The 20,043-nt window shown below is 44.0% G+C and overlaps 1 protein-coding gene across 2 annotated transcripts in view; it reads left to right on the top strand.

The window, feature by feature from the left end:
• Positions 1–291: 291 nt before the first annotated feature.
• RAB31 (RAB31, member RAS oncogene family) overlaps positions 292–20,043 on the top strand; it is a 66,024-nt gene continuing 46,272 nt past the window's right edge. The window contains exon 1 of one of the 2 annotated variants that reach the window (XM_071737149.1): positions 292–420. In XM_071737149.1, the coding sequence (XP_071593250.1) occupies positions 382–420 (39 nt within the window). In that variant the 5' untranslated portion in view covers positions 292–381. The remainder of the gene's footprint in view (positions 421–20,043) is intronic. The other variant, XM_071737150.1, reaches the window with a different exon arrangement.

The raw sequence follows: 20,043 nt of genomic DNA, 5'->3' as shown, positions 1-20,043 counted from the left end.
CGGTGTGGGAGGACGAAGCATCCCTACACGCAGGGTGCAGTCTCCCGCCCATTATTTCTCTCAAAACAGCAAATATTTAGACAGCCTCCTTCCCGCCACTTTACAAGCCCAAACACGAAGCACATTCAGTGCTCCCCCCTCTGGAGCCCAGAGACGACCCCATACCCACCCGCACCACCTCTCTACCAGACAGAACCCGCGACCCCCTGAAGCTGGGAGGGGGGGGCGGGCAGCACCGAGGCGGGGCCGGGCTCGGGCCCATGTGACCGGCGGCGGGGGCGGCACCGGTCCCGCTCCCGGTGCCGACGGGGGCTGTTCCGTGCCGCGGCGGGGCAGTGCGGAGCGGCGGCGGGGGATGTGGAGCGGTCGGGCCCCGGGCAGATGATGGCGATACGCGAGCTGAAAGTGTGTCTGCTTGGAGTGAGTAGAGGGGACAGGGGGTGTCTGCTTCCCTCCTTTCTTTCCCGCCCCGCGGGTGGGGGGTCCGAGGGAGACGGGGTGATCGCTAAAAAGGGGAACACGCTTCCACCCCTCCTGTTTCTCCTCCCTTGCGGAGGGCGCCGCGTTTCCCCGTCCCGGACGCGGTGAGGGGGTGGGGAGTGGGGGCTCAGCCGCCGTGAATTCCTCTACTCTGAAACTTGGCAGTCTCGCACCGGCCGCCGAGGGAAGGCTTTAGTGTTGTTTCTGCTTTAAAACTTCTTTTTAAAAGTGAGAACGGAGTAGCCAATTTTGAGGGGGACAGAAGGAGGCAGGGGTGAGGAGATTCTTCGCTGAATGCCTCCCCCCCCAGTGCTTCCCAAACCGGGGGCATCGGGAGAGCCGGCTGCCCCCGGCCGCGGGAGGCGAGGGTGACCCCGCCGTGGGTCTCCCTCCGGTGCCGGAGCTCCGACAGGGATTCGGGAGGGTTGTATTGCCCGCCATCCTTGCGGCAGCCTTTAAGGGTTTGTCACTGGCTTCACCGAGCCCCTCCAACAATGGTGGGAAGCGAGTAGAGGAAAGCAGCATCGCGCTGCCCGCCCCGAGACATGATTTGGGATGGCTCCTTCTCCCGGGCCCCATGGCCACCTCTGTGCTGCGTTGGTGCTTTGTTTAATTACTTGCCTGGGTTTTTTCAGAACTTCTTTCTCTCGGCTCCTTACAGGAATGTCCTTTCCGCTACTGCTTTTTTTGCTTTTGCTTTTTGGCGAACCCGTGTGTGCGTTTCACATCTGGAGTAACAATGTGCTTAGCTTTGCAGTTTGGCTCCGCCTGCCCCATCTCTGCCTTGCACCCAGGGAGCTTCGCAGCAAAACGTGCTCACCGACTTCTTACTCTGGGAGACAGAGCCACCTCTTCTGATAGTTACTAGCAGAGCATCACTATTTAGTTTTTGTTGTTGGGTTACATTGTTGTTTTTTTGTAAATTTAATTTTAAATCAAACATCTCAAAGGACTGGGTGTGAGTTAGGCTGCTCTCAGGTGTGTATCTCCCCAAGCGTTCAGAAAATCTTCATGAATGGAGGTGGCTTAGAGTAAAATCTCTTTCATGCAGTACAAAGTGAGTTGAACAAATGCAGACACTCCAGTTCTCTTTGATTTATATTGACACTTAGCCCAGCAGGAGTAGGCACTTAACCCAGCAGGAGTGGGTACCTAGCCCTGGAGTAAGTGCCGGAACGTGGTGCCAGGGCACTGGAGAGTTCAACCCCAAAGTATTTGTCATTGACCATTTCTCCTTTCTCAGTTAGACCTGCCTTCAACTTTTAAAATGGTAGAGAGACAAAATAAATGTGACTTATACAAATGTGAGGAGTCTGTGGTAGAATGTGTAGGTGTCTCCTTATTTTTTTTCTTCCCCATCAGAAAATCCTGTAATTTTATAGAGATGAAGTATCTTGTGGGATGACATTCCTCTTGTCCATTATTTATTGCTGTTTTGTAATATTAAAATGTCCTGGAGGTTTTGCAAGGCAATTGTTTACTTATTTTAAGGCAGGAAAAGAAACCTATGAAGAAAGCAGCTCTGTGTTACTAGGAGTATGCAATTACTCTGTAATTCATTGAAATGATAGGGTTAGGAAGATCTGTCTGTAGTTATAGTTGCTTAGTAGTTAGTGAGATGCTCCTTCCTGAGTTTTAACAGGGTGTAATCCTATAATTCTGATCACAGACATCTCATTTACCATGAAAGTTTACATTCTGTTTTCCCAAAGGAGAGGAGTCCTTCATATGGTGAATCCCCACAGGAAGTTTAGATTTCCAGAACAGGGAAACTCCATACCTGTTCATGTGAACAAGTGCAGTTATTAATATTCTGAGTTGCTTGAAAGCCAGATGGCAACTCAGAAATACATTTTCAGATCTCCCAAAGGGAATCTGGACAGTTGACTTTTCAGTAGACCCTGGACCTGGTAGTTTATTCTGTATTGTACATAGTAGATACCCTGGTAATCAGTCCTGAGTTCCCTCCCTTATTAGAAATCAGATATAGGGATTAAATTGATTTGTAAACTTGGTTTCCCCTCCACTTCTGAACAAAGCTTACCCCAGGCTGCACCTCTAAAGCAGACAGGAGGATCACTGACAGTCCATGGCCCTGACCTGTGCAAAGCTGTTACTGCCAGCTCAGGATTCCCCAGTGAGGAGAAATTGCAGCTGGTGCAGGGTTTGCAAAACCAGCTTCTCCACAAGCCCTGAAGCCCTGTTTGGCTGTAGAGCATCTAGATAGGAGGGTGAGAAAAGGGGAAAAGGGAAACCAGAGCTGTTCTCTCTGCTGCCAGCCATGTGAGCTGGTGCAGTATTCTAGGGCCAGTGTTTGGCCTGGAGCCATTGCAGTTGAGATGGGGAGTAACCTGGATGTAACCCAGAATTGCCAGGGGGGAATCTGGCTTGAAATTTTTAGCATAAATCTAACAAAACTGGGGTTTGTGTATCTGTGTTTCGCTTCCCCTTCCTCCAGAATATCTAGGGGTTTTTGAAACTCTCTGTGGGTGTAATAGGAATGATTTGGAGCAGCCTGGAGTAGTGCACAAGGGATGATTGTGGTGTGTGTAGATATTTAAGAAGACACCAGCAAGAGACAGGACAGAGAGGAGATACAGGGCAGCTTAAAGTAAGGTGTGAATCGATTTGGAAGGCAGGTTTTATTGGTGGTGGAGCTTCATTATTCATGAACTTGAGAAGGCAGTGCTCTCTGAGGAGAGGTGGTTCCAGTTTGCTGGTGGGCTGGCAGGAGCAGGATGCCTGACGACTTGTTCAGTGCCTCACAGCCTTAGATGTAAGAGCTACAGAGGCACAATTTTAATAGCTGTCTTGAGTATGTTGCCGTGCAAGTGTCTTCAAGCATGCTTCTACACAACTTCCCCCAGTAAATTATTGCTGCTGGGCTGGGAGGTATCTGCACACGGAAGATGTTCATAAGTAAAACCACTTGAGCATCTTCTCCAAGTCCCACCTCATCACCTCAAGCTCTTTCTGGTCTCTTGGTCCAGTTTGTTGTTTCTTCATAGCAGTTGTCCCTGTGTTAGAGGCCACCTCCTTCTGGGGCTTAGCAAGTTTTAGCTGCAGCTCAGTTTATGTGGTAAAAAGAAGTGCATCTCCCGCTTGACTTGAGTGATGTTTCTGTCCTGAGTGGGCACTCTTTTGAGGGGATGAAGGAGAGAGAAGTGTCTGGGGGGCTGGTGTGTTCCTGAGCTGTGCTGAAATGTGGCCGGGTATTCAGCTGCCAGGTTTCCAAATCTGGCTGTGGCTGCTGAGTGCCCTGTGCCTTAGCTCCCAAAATTTTCTTTATGTGGGCCGGAGGAGAGATTTACAACTCTCTGCCAAGTCCTGACATAATTGTGTGTGGCAACTGCAGAAGAGATTGCCAGGTTTAGGACTAAGGCAAAGTTTCTTGTCTTTGTCACTTCCTGAGGAAACTTTGACAGCCCTTCGGAGAGATTTTGGGAGGAGGCTTGCAAACTGCCATCTAAAGCGACCTCCATTACTCTTTTCCTTTTGTTTTTGTTTGACATTTTTATGTTGTGACTGTTCATCATAGGACCAAAGGATTTAGGGGTGGAAGAGGCTTGTATGTCATCCCTTGGCCCTAAAGCTTCTCTTACAACTTTCCTGACATGTGTTTGGCTCACCTGTTTGTAAAAAAAACTCGCAACGAAGGTTGGTCTTTGTCCCCGGGGTTATGTGCAACAGCTTAAATGCTTTTACTGTAGAAAGTTGTTTCCCAAACACAGTGTCTACAATCTTTCATCCCTGAGACCTAATTTCTTCACACCTCTGTTTGTGTTTCCATTTTATTGCTTGTAAGAAGTCACTTGCTGGCATGCATTCTGGTAGCATGTAGTCTGAAAATACAGCCTGAAGTTGGTAAGCCTACATTTTTAAAAGGATTTCATAATTTCTTAACAAATAATCTGCATTTCCTCTGTGGGGAAGGAGGTTTCCTCAGGAGTTTCTCCACAACTGAGTCCTAATTGCTAGGTATGGAGAACAGTTTATTACCTTTTACGATGCCATGCATCTCAGTGTGCAGCATCTGCAAATGCAGGCTGTAGAACTGAGCTCAGAATTTTTTGATGTTTGAAGTAATTTGGAATATGATAGTAGTTTTCCTAAGGAGAAGACCTCTCTTTTCTTATCTTTGTGTCCTGATAATGTGAAGCTCTGGATTCTGTTGGATGGAGAATAAATTCTGGTAGCAGAGCATATGCATGCATGTGTCAGAGCTTTCAGTCCCAAGCTTAAGTACCCACTCTTCTCTAAGTAGCTGTTGCACTGAACATGTATGTCTGAAAGTCTTTATTTTGTGTTAGTATTTATAAAAGACAATAATTTAATTTCTCTTTTGACTCTAAAATGTTTGTCATTATTAATGCTCTCAGTGCTTACATGTCCCACCCCAAATAGGAGCACAGCTGTTAAAACCAAAAAAGAACCCATGGATGGGCTGTACCTGTTAAAGACCTTTCTTCTCACTAGGTGTGTGCAAGTGTGTCTTTATGTTGAGTATCCTACTGAAGACAGTAACACAGCACAGCCCTAGAAGCAGTGCATGCATCAACAGCTGCAATGCTGTAGCCTAAAGCAAACAGGAGGGACCAAAGTTGTGCAGACAACAAAGGTGGTTGCAAAAAGAAGAAAATTGTGCTGATGAAGTAAACGTATGCCTTCTAAAATTTTCTCCACAAAATATGTCTCTGAGACAAGAACAGAGACTGACAAGTGATTTTCTTTTTGTGTGTGTGTGTTAATGGTTTATCATTATCTACTTAGTCATTTATGTCTTACTATGTAAGCAAATAGCTGTATTATGAGAGAAATTTTTGAATCATGATTTTGCATGGCTGGCTGTCTTGTGGAGTCACTGGTGTGAAGTGTCTGCAGCTTTTCATCAAAGGAGCCCTTATCTGCATCTCTCTCCTATCTACTGATTTCTTTGCTTTGTAGTGAAACACCAAATCTCGTGTAAAACTGAACAATGATTTTAAGTCCAGAGGGAACTGAAAGGCAGACAGACAGACACACGGATAGTGTGACTCCTTATGCCTCATTTCCGTGGGAAATGATTTTCTTGATGTTCTTCTTCGGTGGGAATACTCTGAAGTTTGCACTTAATGTGTGCACTTAGCACTTTGATACTCCATTGCCCTGCTTTGCCATTCAGAACAGTCTGCCAGGATACTGAAGGAGGCAGTGGCTGATGATTTTGGGTTGGCTTTTTTTTTTTTTTTTGAGAAATATCACATAGAAATCAAGTTCTGCACCAAGTAAGAAATGCCTTTTCTATCAATAAATCACACACTGAATCACAGAATTGTCAGCCAGAAGGAATCTCTAGAAATCTAGTCCAACTCTCACAGTAAAGCAGGATCACCTAGAGCATATAACAACATTTTTGCTGAAAATCAATGTCCCTTGAATGCCCTTTACCAAATAATTGTCTTGTGTATATTCAGAAGCTTAACCTAGCCTTTTCCTATTAATTTATAAAATACAGAGATGGCTACAATCAGATTTTTGCAATGTATACATTAAATATGCAGGTAAACAACTACTCAGGATTTGCAGGATTCAGGATTTCGTATTTACCTTGGCCTTACTGTTTTCCTGACGAACCTACATACCTTCTTTATTTACTCATATCTTCCAAAAGTTTTGGGTGGGATTGCTAAGGGAAGCGAGTAGGCGAGGCTGTGACCAGAACATCCTTCTAGGAAAAGATGAGTGTGGAGACCACATTCTGCTTTCATTTCCAGCACCACAACCAAACTGGATTTCTGAAGCAGCAGAAGGCAAGACTTGAAGCAGGTTTTACTTTCAGTAGCTGCAAAGCCTCTGAAAGGGAAGCTGGTTACTACTTAACCAACTGGGCACGAAAAGAATGCCCAGTGGCTGCTGCCTGCTGGTGCACGGGATTGTCTCTGATCTGCTGATAACCAGTTCTCAGGTCCCAGCCACTGCCTGCAACTTGCCTGTTGAATGAGGCAGAGCTGTGGCAATCATCCAGGAATCATATGCAGGCTGTAGTATACTCTCAATAAATAAAATAAATACCATACTCTCAAACGGTATGTATTTCTTTTGCGTGTAGGGTTACCAGTTGGTTGGGGTTTTTTAAGGTTTCCCCAGCCCCTTACTTCAGTCTCACTTTCTAATTTCTGAGTACTGGCTGAAAAATTTTGTCATTTCTTGTTTTGCAGTACTTCTGAGGAAAAAGTAAATTCTTTCTACCAAAATAAGGAAGTTGAATTGGTAGTAAGCTCCATTTTTTTGTAGCAGGGGGGAATGCAGTTTTAGCCCTACTCAGTTAAGTAGTGCTGAGGCAGGCTGTATGAAGCAACCAGAAACTCTGCATGCAAGAAATGTGTGGGGAAAAAAATCCCCATGTCATTCTCGTCAGACAGTTCCTGTTAACTGGGTTACGCCAAGCTATGTTAGAAGATAATTTTTTATTTAGATTTAAAGTATATCTCTTGAGACTCTGTTTGAGGCTACAACTTGTTTCTAAGGCAAAATTAACCTTATTGATATAGGGTGTGTTGCCTTTCGAGTGCAGTTTAAGGAAGTGGCAAAATAGATTTTATCTAAGCTGCTCATGGACAAAGGTCTCTGAACCTGCAGGGCTTTTGCATGCAGTAGTGTTTATAAATTACACTGCTGGTGAATTTTGGGGTTGTGTCTGAGCTGGGTTTTTAGGGTTTTGAGACTGCAAGTCTGTAGGGTGTATAGACATACTCTTTCTAAAAATTCTCAAGCCAACTCCTTGTTGAGAGAAACATTTACAGGGAGGCTGGAGCTCCGGTTGCTCTCAAACACTCGCCTTTTTTTTTTTTGCTTCCCTCTGCTCCTTATTCCAAATTCCACTTTCTCAGTCTTCAGGGCTGTTGGACCCCCAGGGGATTGTTGTTGGCCCTGCATTTCCTGGCTGTGTCCCTGTTGAGGTGAGTTCAGGGCAGGCACCATTTTCTTCATTGGCTACACCATGTTTCTGGGGGGAAGACAGATGGGGTGCATTGACATGGAATACAGCTGACTTGAGGAGGTTTGTGCTGTTGACTCTACCTTTCCCACAATTGAGGGGATTCCACAGAAAACAAATTGTTGAATGCAGGGCAATTTGTTTCTCCTCAGCTTCAGTGGCTCATCAACCTCCATTGATGGGGGGATGTATTTTGGAGTTGTGGCCCAGCACAACCAGGGATACCCAGAGGTGTCAGGAAAGGGTCAGGAAGGATGGTGGGGAAACTAGGTGGGTTTGTCTGATCCACTGGATCCTGACATCAAAGGGAACAAAGGCATTTGCCTTTGATGAATTAGGTAGTGTACACATCAGACAGGTCAGTCTTTCTCAGGGTTAGTCTTGTTCTTTTGCAGAGCACCAAGGACCTGGTTGTAAGGGCAATGATAATTTGTTGTCTCCAGAGCTGACAGTGTGTGCCAGCTCTAAGAAATTTCTATTCCCTCTTCTGCTCTCTGGTTTCCTTGCCTGTGCTGCAGATGGTGGCACACAGGCCAGTAGCCACATGCCCAGTAGCCAGACCCACAGCACGGGGCACTGAGGGCTGTAGGGTGACATGCAGCACCCCAGCCATGGCCAGAACTGGCTGTGGGTCTCTCTGGTATCCCTGGAGCTTTCTAGTGGCACAAGGAGACAGGTAGGAACAGCTCATCCTTGGGCAGTCCAGGTGGTGACCCTGCCTCTTGGGACAGGCGGAAGAGGAGTGCTTGCTGCTTTCTATCCTGTGTGGAGTTCTTGCTCTGTTGTGGAATGTTAGAGAAGTTTGGAGAATGTTGGAGAATATTCTCCAAACCTCTCTAACATTCCACAACATAGCTCTAGAGGGTTTTCCCTCTGAAAGCCACTACAAGCTAGTGTTCAGTCTGGTCTTTTCCTTCTACTTTACAAGGCCTGGTAGTTCTAAATGTTTAGTCTACTAATATTTACAGAAGATTTAAGATGGGTTATTTTTCCCTTCCACTTCTTTTGGGTAAAGGGCTGAATTATAAAATATGATAAATACGTTTAAAAATCATACCTGCATCCAATGTTAATCATGTTGATGGGTTAGATCATCCTACACTTTTTTGGACAGGGCAGAGGAAGCCTTCAGTGCTCTGCTCCTTGTCAGGGCTTGTCACAGCCCCCACTAACTTGAGGTCACAGCCTCCAGGCAGCTCCTGTGAAATGAATCCTGCAGCCCCTCGGCAGACAGTGTGTGCAGGCTGCCATGGGCATGGGCTTCCAATGAAAATGAGAATAAAAGACAGCTTTAGTCTCATGGAGATACTTCTTTTCTCTCTACCTACCTTGCAGAGACTGGGTAATGGTGTAAAGGTCAAGGTGAATGGAAATACTTAAATTCCATCTCAACTTCACATGAAATGCACAAGGAAAGGCAGACATTTCATTTTTCTTCTGAAACATCTTATACACCCTTCCCCTGAACGCTTGCAGTTTTGTGCACTACCACAAGAAGACAAATCCAAGCTTTATAAAGCTGCCTCCGGAGGTGGATGAGAGGCTGGCTTGGAGCACAGCCTTGTGTAAGCAAATGCCAGTGGTTTGATTTACAGCCTCCAGCCTCACAGCACTGCTTGTGAAAGCTGAACAACAGGCAGTGGAACAAATGCTTTTTTTTTTTTTTTTTTTTTTTTTTTCAGCCTGGCTATTTTTAAACATAAATGCTAGTTAGGGTGTGGTTTTTTTATATTTCTTGGAGGAGAGGGTAGAGCAGTTACAGTTTTGTGCTTTTTGTTTTGGACAGAGTAAGTTTTTATTTGGGCAACATGTGGAAGTACATGTGCTACTAAATACTTTGTGTCCCCAAGTTATTGTTTCCTCCTTTGTCAGCAGAGTGACAGGATGCTGCAGACGTCATTGGGTGTCCTGGCTGGCCTGGTCAGCCTCTGCTGGGCACAACTGTAGGGAACTATGAAAAACCTTATGAACAATCTTAGAAAATTACAAGTATTGGCCTCTTGCAAGAATTTACCTACAGCTAGAGAATATCAGATGCAGGTTTTCCACTACTTTAAACACTGTCTTCAGAGCCAAAGTGGATTAGGGAGGTTCCTAAAGTGGGTTTAATTTTGAAAAAAAAATAATTCAGGTGGGGCCATGTAGTCCTTCAGCAAACAAAATTTAATAAGTTCTGTTAGGATCTAATGGTTTGTCAGCAAAGCTGTGCTCCAGCATGGTGGGACATAGAATCATAGACTTATAGAATGGTTTGGGTTAAAAGGGACCTAAAAGATATAGTTCCCATCCCCCTGCATGGGCAGGGACACCTCTCACTAGACCAGGTTGCTCAAAGCCCCATCCAGCCTGTCCTTGAACACTTCCAAGGATGAGGCATCCACAGCTTCCCTGGGAAACCTGTTCCAGTGTCTCATCACCCTCACAGGGAAGAATTCCTTCTTAGTGTCTAATCTAAATCTACGTTTTCCTGTTTAAAGCTGTTACCCATTGTCCTGTTACTGTATGCCCTTGTAAAAAGTTCCTCCTCAGCTTTCCTGTAAGCCCCCTTCAGGTACTGGAAGGATGCTATAAGACTCTGAGGTCTCCCTGGAGCCCACTCTTCTCCAGGCTGAATATGCCTGAAGTCATTTATGTGTCCTCCCATGCTCACTGGTGACCTATGAGATATAGGGGGCATTGGAGTGGCTTTAATCTCCTCTATCTTATTTTCATAAGTAGTAGCTGGTACCTCATCTCCAGGATTGCTGCTGTGTGTGTTCTCGAGATGTGTTTCTCAGCTTGTGAAGCTGTTCCTGGGGATTCAGCAGCAGAAGAGGAATCCTCAGGTATTTGGTCAGCATCTGGTGTGTGCCAATGCAGAGAAGCTGTGGTAGGGATCATTGTGCTTCCCAAAGAGCAGTGCGAAAAGCATCCGCAAGAGGATTCACTTGGATGCGTTGGGGGTCACACCAAAGTATTGGCTCTTGGGACTGTAAATCATTTTTAACTGCTTTATTTAAAGGAGAGAAAGCACAGTACCACTATGCATAGTAGTTTAAGAGCTAGATGCATATTGCAAATGAAAAATTTGAGGTATTTGTCCATGCAGTCACAATTACATTTTTGTGCAGCTTCTGGAAGCACATACTGCCTATTTCCTTGAGATGGTCTTTGTTAATTTAAAGAAGAAAACAAAACCTCTTACTGACTGACACACACCACTCCCAGTGTGCAGAGACACACATCCACTTTGTAGCTGGATAAATCTGGCAGCTGGTTAATTCCTGGAGGGATCTGAGAAATGGGACAGAACAGAATTCCTTTATTGGATAGGAAGCCCATTATATCTATTTTTTTCCCCCTCTTATTTTTTCTTTAGCATACTAATTACAAGTGGATCTATTTTAAGAGTCATAAAATCAACACTTGCAATGTATCTTGTGTAAGCTTGACATGAACAGGAAACTTCCAACAGCATTTAGACCCCAAGCTCTTCATGGTGCCTAATCCATGCTGACTCCAACCTTTGCAATGCTATGCGGGCCATCTTTTAGGATAGTCAGTTCTTGAGTATGCTACAAACAAGCCTTTTTATTACATTATCCTGTAAATCAGCTTTTTTTTGTTTTTGTTTTGCCAATATTGCTATTGTGGAAAATTCAGTGAAAGCTGGACTTTGGTTTTGTCTTAGTTTGCTCGGATGTCAGTGAAGGAATTAACCATTTTCTCCCACATTTAATGTCTTCAGCTGTTAGGACTGCAACAGCAGAGTGTAGCTTGTGCAAATAGTCTTCAGAGTTAATAGTTCTGTTGTTTACTATTTCCTGTCCCCCTCTTAGATTTTTTTTTCCTGCAGAGTGTGCTTGAAAAGAATAAATGCACATCTAGATATTAGACAGACATGTATGTGACAAAAATGGCACCTGTATAAAACCAGATAACATAAATGCTGATTCAAGATTATCTTAATGAAGCCCTAATTTTTAGAGTTGAGTCCTTAAGCACGTGCTTAGTTCTAAGCACTGGGGTAATCCTTCTTCAGCAGTCCATCAGGGTACATGGTTCAGCAGGCTAAATTGAATCCCAAGCTTCAAGCTCAGTGTATACTTTAATACTCAGCTGAATGAAGTCCTGTGTAGAGGACAAAGGTAAAAAAATACTGTAAATTAAGTATAGCTCTTGTGTGATTCTTGTCTTTTGACATTAAAATCAGATAAAGCAGCTCAGTTTTACCTCTTCTTGTTTTTTGGGATCTGATAGACTCTTTGGAGATGGTGCTTTATTTGACCATGTAAGTTGATCTGGAGCTTCATGTCCAGCTTTGCCTCCTCTTTTAAGCTGGTGTGGTGAAAAAGAGGGAGATTGAACCTTGGGCATTTGAAGAATAAATCCAAATTAAAAGAGTTTGTCTGGTAGCCCTACTGACTAAAAATTTTACAGGAATAGTTTAGGTTGTGACCAGTAGAAAAAGGGGTCTAAAAGGTGGTGTAGAGGAAATTTGGAGGAACAAAGTGGTAACAGAGACGAGTGGAGGAGGGGGAGGAAGTGGTGGAATGAAACTGTGAGGCCAAAGGAAAGCATTAGAGGAGCATTGTGGGGGACTGATGAGAGGGAAGGAGGAACACGGGGTGAAGGGTAAAGTCAGAGAAGAAGAGGGAAAGAGAAGCAGTAAATAAGGAAACAGAGAAACACACAGAGCGAAACATTGAAGGGAGTAATATACACAAAATAAGGCAGGGTGAACAAGTCCAAAATCCCTCTGCCTGTTGTTCTAGCGTCTCTGGATCTGCAGGAGTTTTGGGCTCAGTCCCAGGCACTAAGACTACAACACAGAAAGTGTTAGTACCCAAACAAGATGTCCTGAGGGACTCTCAGTACTCGCTGTGTGGCTCAGTCTCCTCCTACTTTGGAGGGACAGATCAAATCAGCTCTGACTCTATCCAAGCTTTTCCCTTGAGATGTCCTTAAATGTATTACACTTCATGGCTTAGAATTGCCACTTGAAATTATCCCAGCGTGTTTTCAGTTGAAATTTGCAAAGTCTGTACACTTTTGACTATTTTTGGCTTCTGATTTTTGGGTGAAGATGAGAGAAACTAGCCAGACGAATCAAAACTTCTTTACGTGAGTCACTTTGAAGTTAGATACTTATTTCCTAGTTATTTTTTTGTGGTGGAGAGAGGAAGGTGCCTTTATAATGACATCAATGACACCTCCTGTTCTGCACATTTAAAATGGCTTTTCCTGAAAATGTTGAATTCCCTGGCACTTGTGGTCCCAGCTGTAAGAACTGCTGAGTTTCAGTCCTGCTGAAAATCATCAGGGGGTGAAAACCTTCAAAAAGTAAACTGCTTAAGGGATACAGCCTTGTGCTGGTAATGTCTTCCATTTGTGAGCAAGTTCACAGCAGCACACAGTAAATCCACAGATAAACTCAGCCCTGCATTTTATTATACTGTGCTTGCTCTTATCTCTTCTATTTGCTTGCATGGGTAACAGAGGGGAAAGCACCAGATGGATCCCTATGTGATGCTGTTTAAAAAAAGTAGTGATATTTACTTCATTAGGAAGAACTTCAGGTCCAGGCCAGAGGTGAAATGAACGCCAAATCACTATTAATCTAAGTTAATTAAATATGATAGCTCGGTGTAATATTTTCTAACACATATAGAGATTTACAAAGACCTCTGATTGTCCATTCCCACTCCTGTATGTCCTTCAGGAAATGAAAATCCCAATTTTCAAGGATTTTGGACTTCTCCTTGGTGCCATTTAATGGCCACGTACATGTACAAGATCTCCATCTACATGTAATCTACATGTAACTCTAGGTAAAAAATACTGGTAAATTCCAGTACATCTCATCTCTTCCCCTGATGCCCCCAGGGGAGGACATATGTTGTAACATGTCTGCAGGGTAATTAATGTAGGTTTTCAGAGGCTGGCAAAATGTAAGGGTGACCCATGTAAAGAAAATGCCATTAGCAGCTGGCCAGTCTTCAGGCAGCTGATAAAAGGAGACTAATTTCCATGGTCATCAGAAACCACCAGTTTTACAGGCTGTTATATGGGCTAAAAAGGAATTGATAAGCAGAGAGGGTTTGGTGATAAAAATAATGAACTAAATCCTAAGCTCCTGTCCTGCCCTCATGGTGTTTCCTGAACTGCTTGGGCTTGGTGGTGTCTGGTTGCCTTTGGCCAGACGAGAGGCAAGGAAGAGTGGTTGGTAGCCTCATGGTTTTTGGCAGACAACATTTCATCTACTAGGGCTCTGCTAATCTGGAGTAAAGATTCGGGGCCATGAGGCTGGTTCCCATTTATTAAAGGAAATGTCTTTATATAGCTGCCCACTGAAACTCTGTCTCCTTCCCCTGTATCACCTGTTGCTGCAAGAGAGAGAATCAGGCTTTCTTTGCTCCAAGACTGAGGTTTTCAACTTGTGTTTCAGTTGTCACCAGTAATTTATGTGGCTTTTTTCTTCCTCTTTGCTATGAAATGCTATAGTAAGTTGCATGTAAAGTAGTTAGAGATTGGTAAGGAATGTCTGAACACTGAGTTGAGTTGTTTACTGAGCTTGGATGGGTAAATTTGAAGGTAATTCAGCCTTTTTGCAAATTTTCCCAGAGATCATTGGACAGTTTTTATATTATTGAAGTAGTAAACTGGACACCAAGGGTATTTTCCTCAAATGCTGTACCTGGTTGATGTGCGTACAGTTAATTGGATAAGAGACACTGCTTTCATAGGAAACTGTAATGTTTCAACTCTATTATCAATTCCATGCTGGCTGGAAGATTTTTAATATCTTCTATGTAGGGAGACAGGTTTATGATTTCTTCTTTTTTTTGCCTTTTTTAGTTAGTGACACTAACAAGTCTGTATTTTGAAATTAAGGTCCCTAATTATAGGCTTTGACAACAGAAGAGACAGTGTTTGAGTATGAACAGAAACTTCTGTCAAACAGCAGTTAGGTCAAAGTGTACCTCCTTATACCATTATTTTTAAAGTTTCAGCTGCTACAAATGTATGTGGGGAAGGTTCACTTAGAAGAATAATTGTATTAGGAAAGAGTGACACAGGACTCTTTATCCTATTTTTTGCTGCCAAACTGTACTCAAAAAACAACATTTATCAGGATGCTGTTGCCTAGCATGTTCACTAAGCTATGAAAGCCTCAGGTTATTTATGTATTATTTAGACTGAAAATTGAATTTTGTTTCTCAGATCACTGCATTGTACAACGATGGTGAATGATACTTAACCAGAATGTTATCCTGCTGTGTATGTATATGGCCTATAGAGATAAGAGCCCTTGCAATCAATACTCATTATCATTAACAGTGTGAAGTACAGTGACTTGTAAGTTGCTTCCTTAACACTTTTCCCTTATTTAATTTTTCAGGTTGAGGGCTAGTTGTCAGGATTCCTAAGCAGATATTATTCAGATATATTTTTGCTGTATTTTAAATAGGAATTTATCTGTGTGAAGAGTAGTGTGCCAAATGGGTTTATGTGACTGCATGTATATTTTGGGATAGAGGGGGTAGGAAAAGGGTTGCAGTGTTCAGGTCTCCCAAGTTAGTCCAGAAAATAGCCTGACTATTTAGGTCAATGAAATCAGATATTGCTTTCTATAAAATGGCTTAGACATTAAGGCAGGACTTGCAATTTGCTTTTGTTTTACTTTGACTTTGCTTAGCTCCATGTTGAAGTTTCACATGCTGGAGAGATCTGCTAAGTTTGCTCTTGGTCCCTCCTTCATTAGGTGGGGTTGAGTGGTGACCACCACCCATCTGTGGTACCACAGTGGGAATTTTCCCATGGTAAATCGGGGCTCTCATTTCTCCTCTTCACCTGAAAAATGAAGCAGTGAACATGGTAACAACTGTATTTAATTATCTGTGGTGGTATTCAGCTCGGAAATCAGCAAGAGAGCAGCAGAGTGTGGTCATTAAGGTGAACTTGGGTGGTGGGAATGGAGAGCTAGGAGAGCATACCACAGGCTGTGAGGTAATACACTGTTTTATTACTTAGAGGGCATCTGACAGCATAGATTTACCTGTTGGTTTGCATTATGCCTTGGTGAAGAGAATCCTATGATTCAGTGACCAGTAGAGAGCAAATAGTGGCATGGTTCTTGGTTGGGCAGTAGTGACTCCATGAAGCTGAAGATCTCCTCAAAATAAGCAACAAATGTCCCTCTGAGGTGTACAATGTTGTTGATACTGTGAAGGCTTCAGTGTTTTCCTTTCACATGGTACACTGATACAGTGATGTATGTGTGAGGTATGGTATCCCTTTGCAGCTGCCTTTGCTATGTTCACACCACAGTGTCATGGAAGGCTCCCAAGGTGGTAAGAGCAGCAGGAGATGCCCATGTTTCCAAGGGAAGGTGCTCAGGCTCTCTTATTTGCATCTCTGTTCCACTTGGCTTGTTCTTGAAACTCCAACAAGCAGTCCTCATTCCTTCCTTACTCAGGCTTTTGGCTCCCAGCTCACTCGAGCAATTCAACTGATGTTCCTTCCTCCTTTCCTCCTGTCCCAGTCTGGCCAAGTGGACAGCTTACTTCTCCCTCAGCAGCAGGAGTCACCAGGTGGTGCTATTTCCCAATTAAATGCCCTCCCTCCCGTTGCAGCAGAGTCCGGGCTTTGTAGAGCATTTTTAATGGTGTTTGGTTTTGTCATGGAGCTTTCTTCGGGGGGGCAGCAGTGTCGGGTAAGTGAGGTGTCTTGCTCCTCACCAGCTGTTCAGTCTTGAGTTAGATTTTTTGAAGCAAAAAGTTCCCTGAGACTTAATCAGCTGGCGCCCTGTGTGGTCCCAAAAAAAGCTGAACTACTTCTGCACAGCTTGTGACCACACTATTGTACTCAAAAGCTGCTTTACTCTAAAGTATGAGCAAGCCTCTCTAAGGATTCCCTCAGACTTTGCACTGTTGGGTCCCCCCCATCCATCGGGAGGGTTTTTTGCAGCTTCCTTAGCATCTGCTGCTAGTCCAAAATTCGTGTATGTGTAACTGCTCTTTGTAAGGTTCTCCTCTTGTTTCTGCTTTCATCCTCTCCACCCTATTACTCAGCTAGATTGATACCACCTGATTTACAGCTGCTTTTTATAGAGATCATGTTCTTTCTTGAAACTGTAGAGGCAATTTAAGACAAGTTCAGCATCCTAAGCAAATAACTAATGTCCCTGAAAGCCACAATTTGAGATGAAGGAATGCAAAATAAACACCAAGTTTCCATCTTCCTTTTCACCAGGCTAAAGACTTTTTCCTCCACAGCCGTCCATACCGCATGCTGTCAAGGGTATAAGAAATGGACTGATTGAGATTCTGCTCTTTGATTTCAATTTAAAATCCTCCACTTTCCAGTGTATAGCAGTATAGCAGCTGCTCTGAATTTGATAACTTGTGTGGAGAGGGGAAAGAAATATGTAAAAAATATGCAGAGAATTAGCTGGAAATTTTACATGGGGGAGCAGTTTCTAAGTAATATTAATAATAATAGAAGGCTGTTATCTTTGCTGTCCACAGTCACACTAGCATGGTGGTGTGGTTAGCTTGCACTTTGTGTGTGATAAGATGCAGAGATTAAGTATACATATTTGAATTTAAAAGTATCAGTTTGGGATTTTTTTGTTTTTTTCTTTTTTTTTACTTAAGTAGATGAGCTTTAAAATAACTAAGTTGGGCCTTTCAGACCTGGGTTAGCTGCACTGTTAATTTGTTGTTATTTTTAAAAAACATATTCTACAGTGTTGCTGTTCTTGTGTCATGTTGAAGAGAAAGGAACTGACCTACAGGCTATGATTTCTTCATCAATTTCATTTTTGTTTGGCCTTACTGTTTTATTTATTTATTTTTACTCCATTGGAGTTACTTCAAACCGTTCTGAAGGAAGCTTCTTTGTTCTCCCTCCCCTTCTCCAACCCCCTCTCATAAAAAAAAAAAAGATTGCTTTATGATTCCCCTGCCACCTTTACACACAATAAAAGAGTTGGCAGGTTGTGGAAGAGCAGTGTGGTTTGTAAGCAGTGGGTGAGTAAGTGTGCAATAGCCACATGGGTCACTTTGTGATTTCTTGGGTAGTAGGCAGTTCAACTGACTGCTAATCCTGCCACCCACTGCTAGGGAGGTGTAAAGCAAGGATTTGTTCCTTACTGCTGATTTAATGCCCTGTCAGTCACTGGAGTATGTACTAAGTAAAGACAGCTGCCTTTCTGACTAGGTCATATTACAAGCACCATCTTGCCTTTCTTTAGCTGAAGTTAGTGGAGAGCCTATGAGCTGCGTGATGAGAGTATTTTGGGCAAATCCCTTTGAAATCCGAGCATTTGGGGAAGAAAGATAATGTCGCATTTTAAGCCCAGTCCGTACCAACCAAGCCTTCACTTGTTCACCCCCACTGTGGGACAGGGAGGAGAAAATCCACCCAGAGGCTCTTTTATCGAGACACGGATAGGGAGGCTTGCATTCCCCAGTTATGGTTACAGGCAAAACCAGACAAATGCAACTTGGGGAGAAAAAGAACTAATTTAATCCACAAGGAGAAAGAGAAAACATGGCCAGATCTTCATACCTTCTCTCCCCACCCCTCCCAGTCCCGGATCCCTTCCCTGCTGCCTCCCCCTCAGGGCACAGGGGAGGGGCAGGGGGGGTTTAGGGTCAATTCCCCACACGGTGTTTCTGCCGCTCCTTCCTCCCCAGGGGGAGGACTCCTCACAGCCTTCCCCTGCTCCAACACGGGATCCCTCTCATGGCAGAGAGTCCTTCAGGAACCCCTGGGACATGAGTCCCTCCCACAGGTGCAGTTCCTCAGGCACAGACTGCTCCAGCCTGGGCTGCACACAGAGTCACGGCTGCTGCGGGAGCAGTCACCTCCTCTGCCACGGGGCCCTACACGGCTGCAGATCCACATCTGACCCTCTCTGTGATCCAGAATCCACATTTACCCCATCATGGTCCTTTAGGGACTGAGCCACTGTGCTCCTTTAGTGACTGATCCACTGTGTTGCAGGGGGACAGCTGCCATCTCACCATGGGCTGCGGGGAAATCCCTGCTCGGGCGTTTCTCTCTCACTTCATCCTCTGCTCTGTGGGCCCTTTTCTTATATTTTTGCAGCTTTATTTTTACTTTCTTGAATATGGTACTCACAGAAGCTCATCCAGCTTCCCATACCTGCTCAGCCTTGGGCAGAGGCAGGACAGTGATTGGAACCCGGGGAGCTTACAGCAGCTTCTCAGAGGAGCCACCCCTGTGGCCCTCCCTGCTTCCAAAACACCACAGCACGAACCCAAGACAGAGAAGTAAAGATAGGCCCAGTCCTCTCATCTTGAAGTTCTTCAGGCTGCATCTGTGACTATTCATGCCTTCAACTCAGCGTGAAGAGCTTGAGATTGGAGCCCTAGTTATGACAGCAGGATAATGCCAGGCATCTTGGAAACACTCTAGGAGAGACTTTGGTTTCATATAATATTACATATACAAAGATAAGAACGTCTCTAGGCAAGTGAATTCATTAGCATTAGCTACTATACAGACATGAGCTGCTCTTCAACTTCTCTCATCTCTGGCCAGGCACATCACTTTGATAGGATGATAAAGTGCTTATGACCATCTCTCCTTGCTTTTGTACTGCATAGTCTGGCGAGGCCCTGGTGTTGCTCTGGGTGTCTGGGCATGTCTCTGACAAAAGTAGGTAGATGGAGAGATTGTAATTAATGTTGCAGCCCAGGGGTGGGCAAAGGCTGGAAATACGTTTTGTCTATGAGAGTAGAAAAGATGCTGCAGAAGAAGGTGTATTTGAAACTTGGCCATTAGGGTTTTCTGTCTCCAAAAGATCGGTGGGTTGGGATATGGTGGATAGTGATGCATCTGTCACAGTGAATACAGACAAACTTCCCCTGCCTACAAAATGGCAGGAAGAGTAGGACTGGCTCCAAGTATGGCAGATAGCAGACAAGTTATGCATGCCTGAGTTTCATTCCACAGGAGGATGCATGCAGGATGCATATGAAAGGAAGCCACAGGCTGAATAACCACAGTTGGGTCAGGTTGCCAAAACCTGTCAGCAGGTGTTTGGCTTTGGTGGCTATTTGGGAACAGGAGAGATGGACAGGGCTGTGGCCTCATCCAGCTGTGAGGCAAAGCAGATGGGCAATCACTGTGTGTGTTTTGTTAATCGATGTGGACAAAAGGAAAACAAATTGAGAAGAGGGATCAGGTGGTAAGTTACACATTCACAGACCAGGTAGCATTAAGCTCTGGCCAGCAGGTATTTTTGTATCTTAAAATAGCCATTAGGAAAATGCAGGCAGTATTGAAGATGCATATAAGTACCAAACAAATGAAGATGGCACTTCACTACCTCTCAAGGCAGTTAAATGTTTTTTTTGTCTTGTACTGTCTGAACACTTAATACTATCACTGATTTAAATCCTAGTAATGCTGTTACAAGGTAAAATCAAGGTATTATTATTTTAATTTAACTGTTAGTGAGCTGAGAATAAGAGCCAAGAATTCCTATGCCAAATGGAGTCCTTGTAATACTAGAAGGAAGGACTGTATTCTAATATAAGAAGACTGACCTGGTTTGAGGCAGAATATCTCTG

Source organism: Heliangelus exortis, chromosome 2, assembly GCF_036169615.1.
Source record: "Heliangelus exortis chromosome 2, bHelExo1.hap1, whole genome shotgun sequence".
Taxonomy (NCBI): Eukaryota; Metazoa; Chordata; class Aves; order Apodiformes; family Trochilidae; genus Heliangelus; species Heliangelus exortis.
This window is presented reverse-complemented; position numbering and strand designations above follow the sequence as displayed.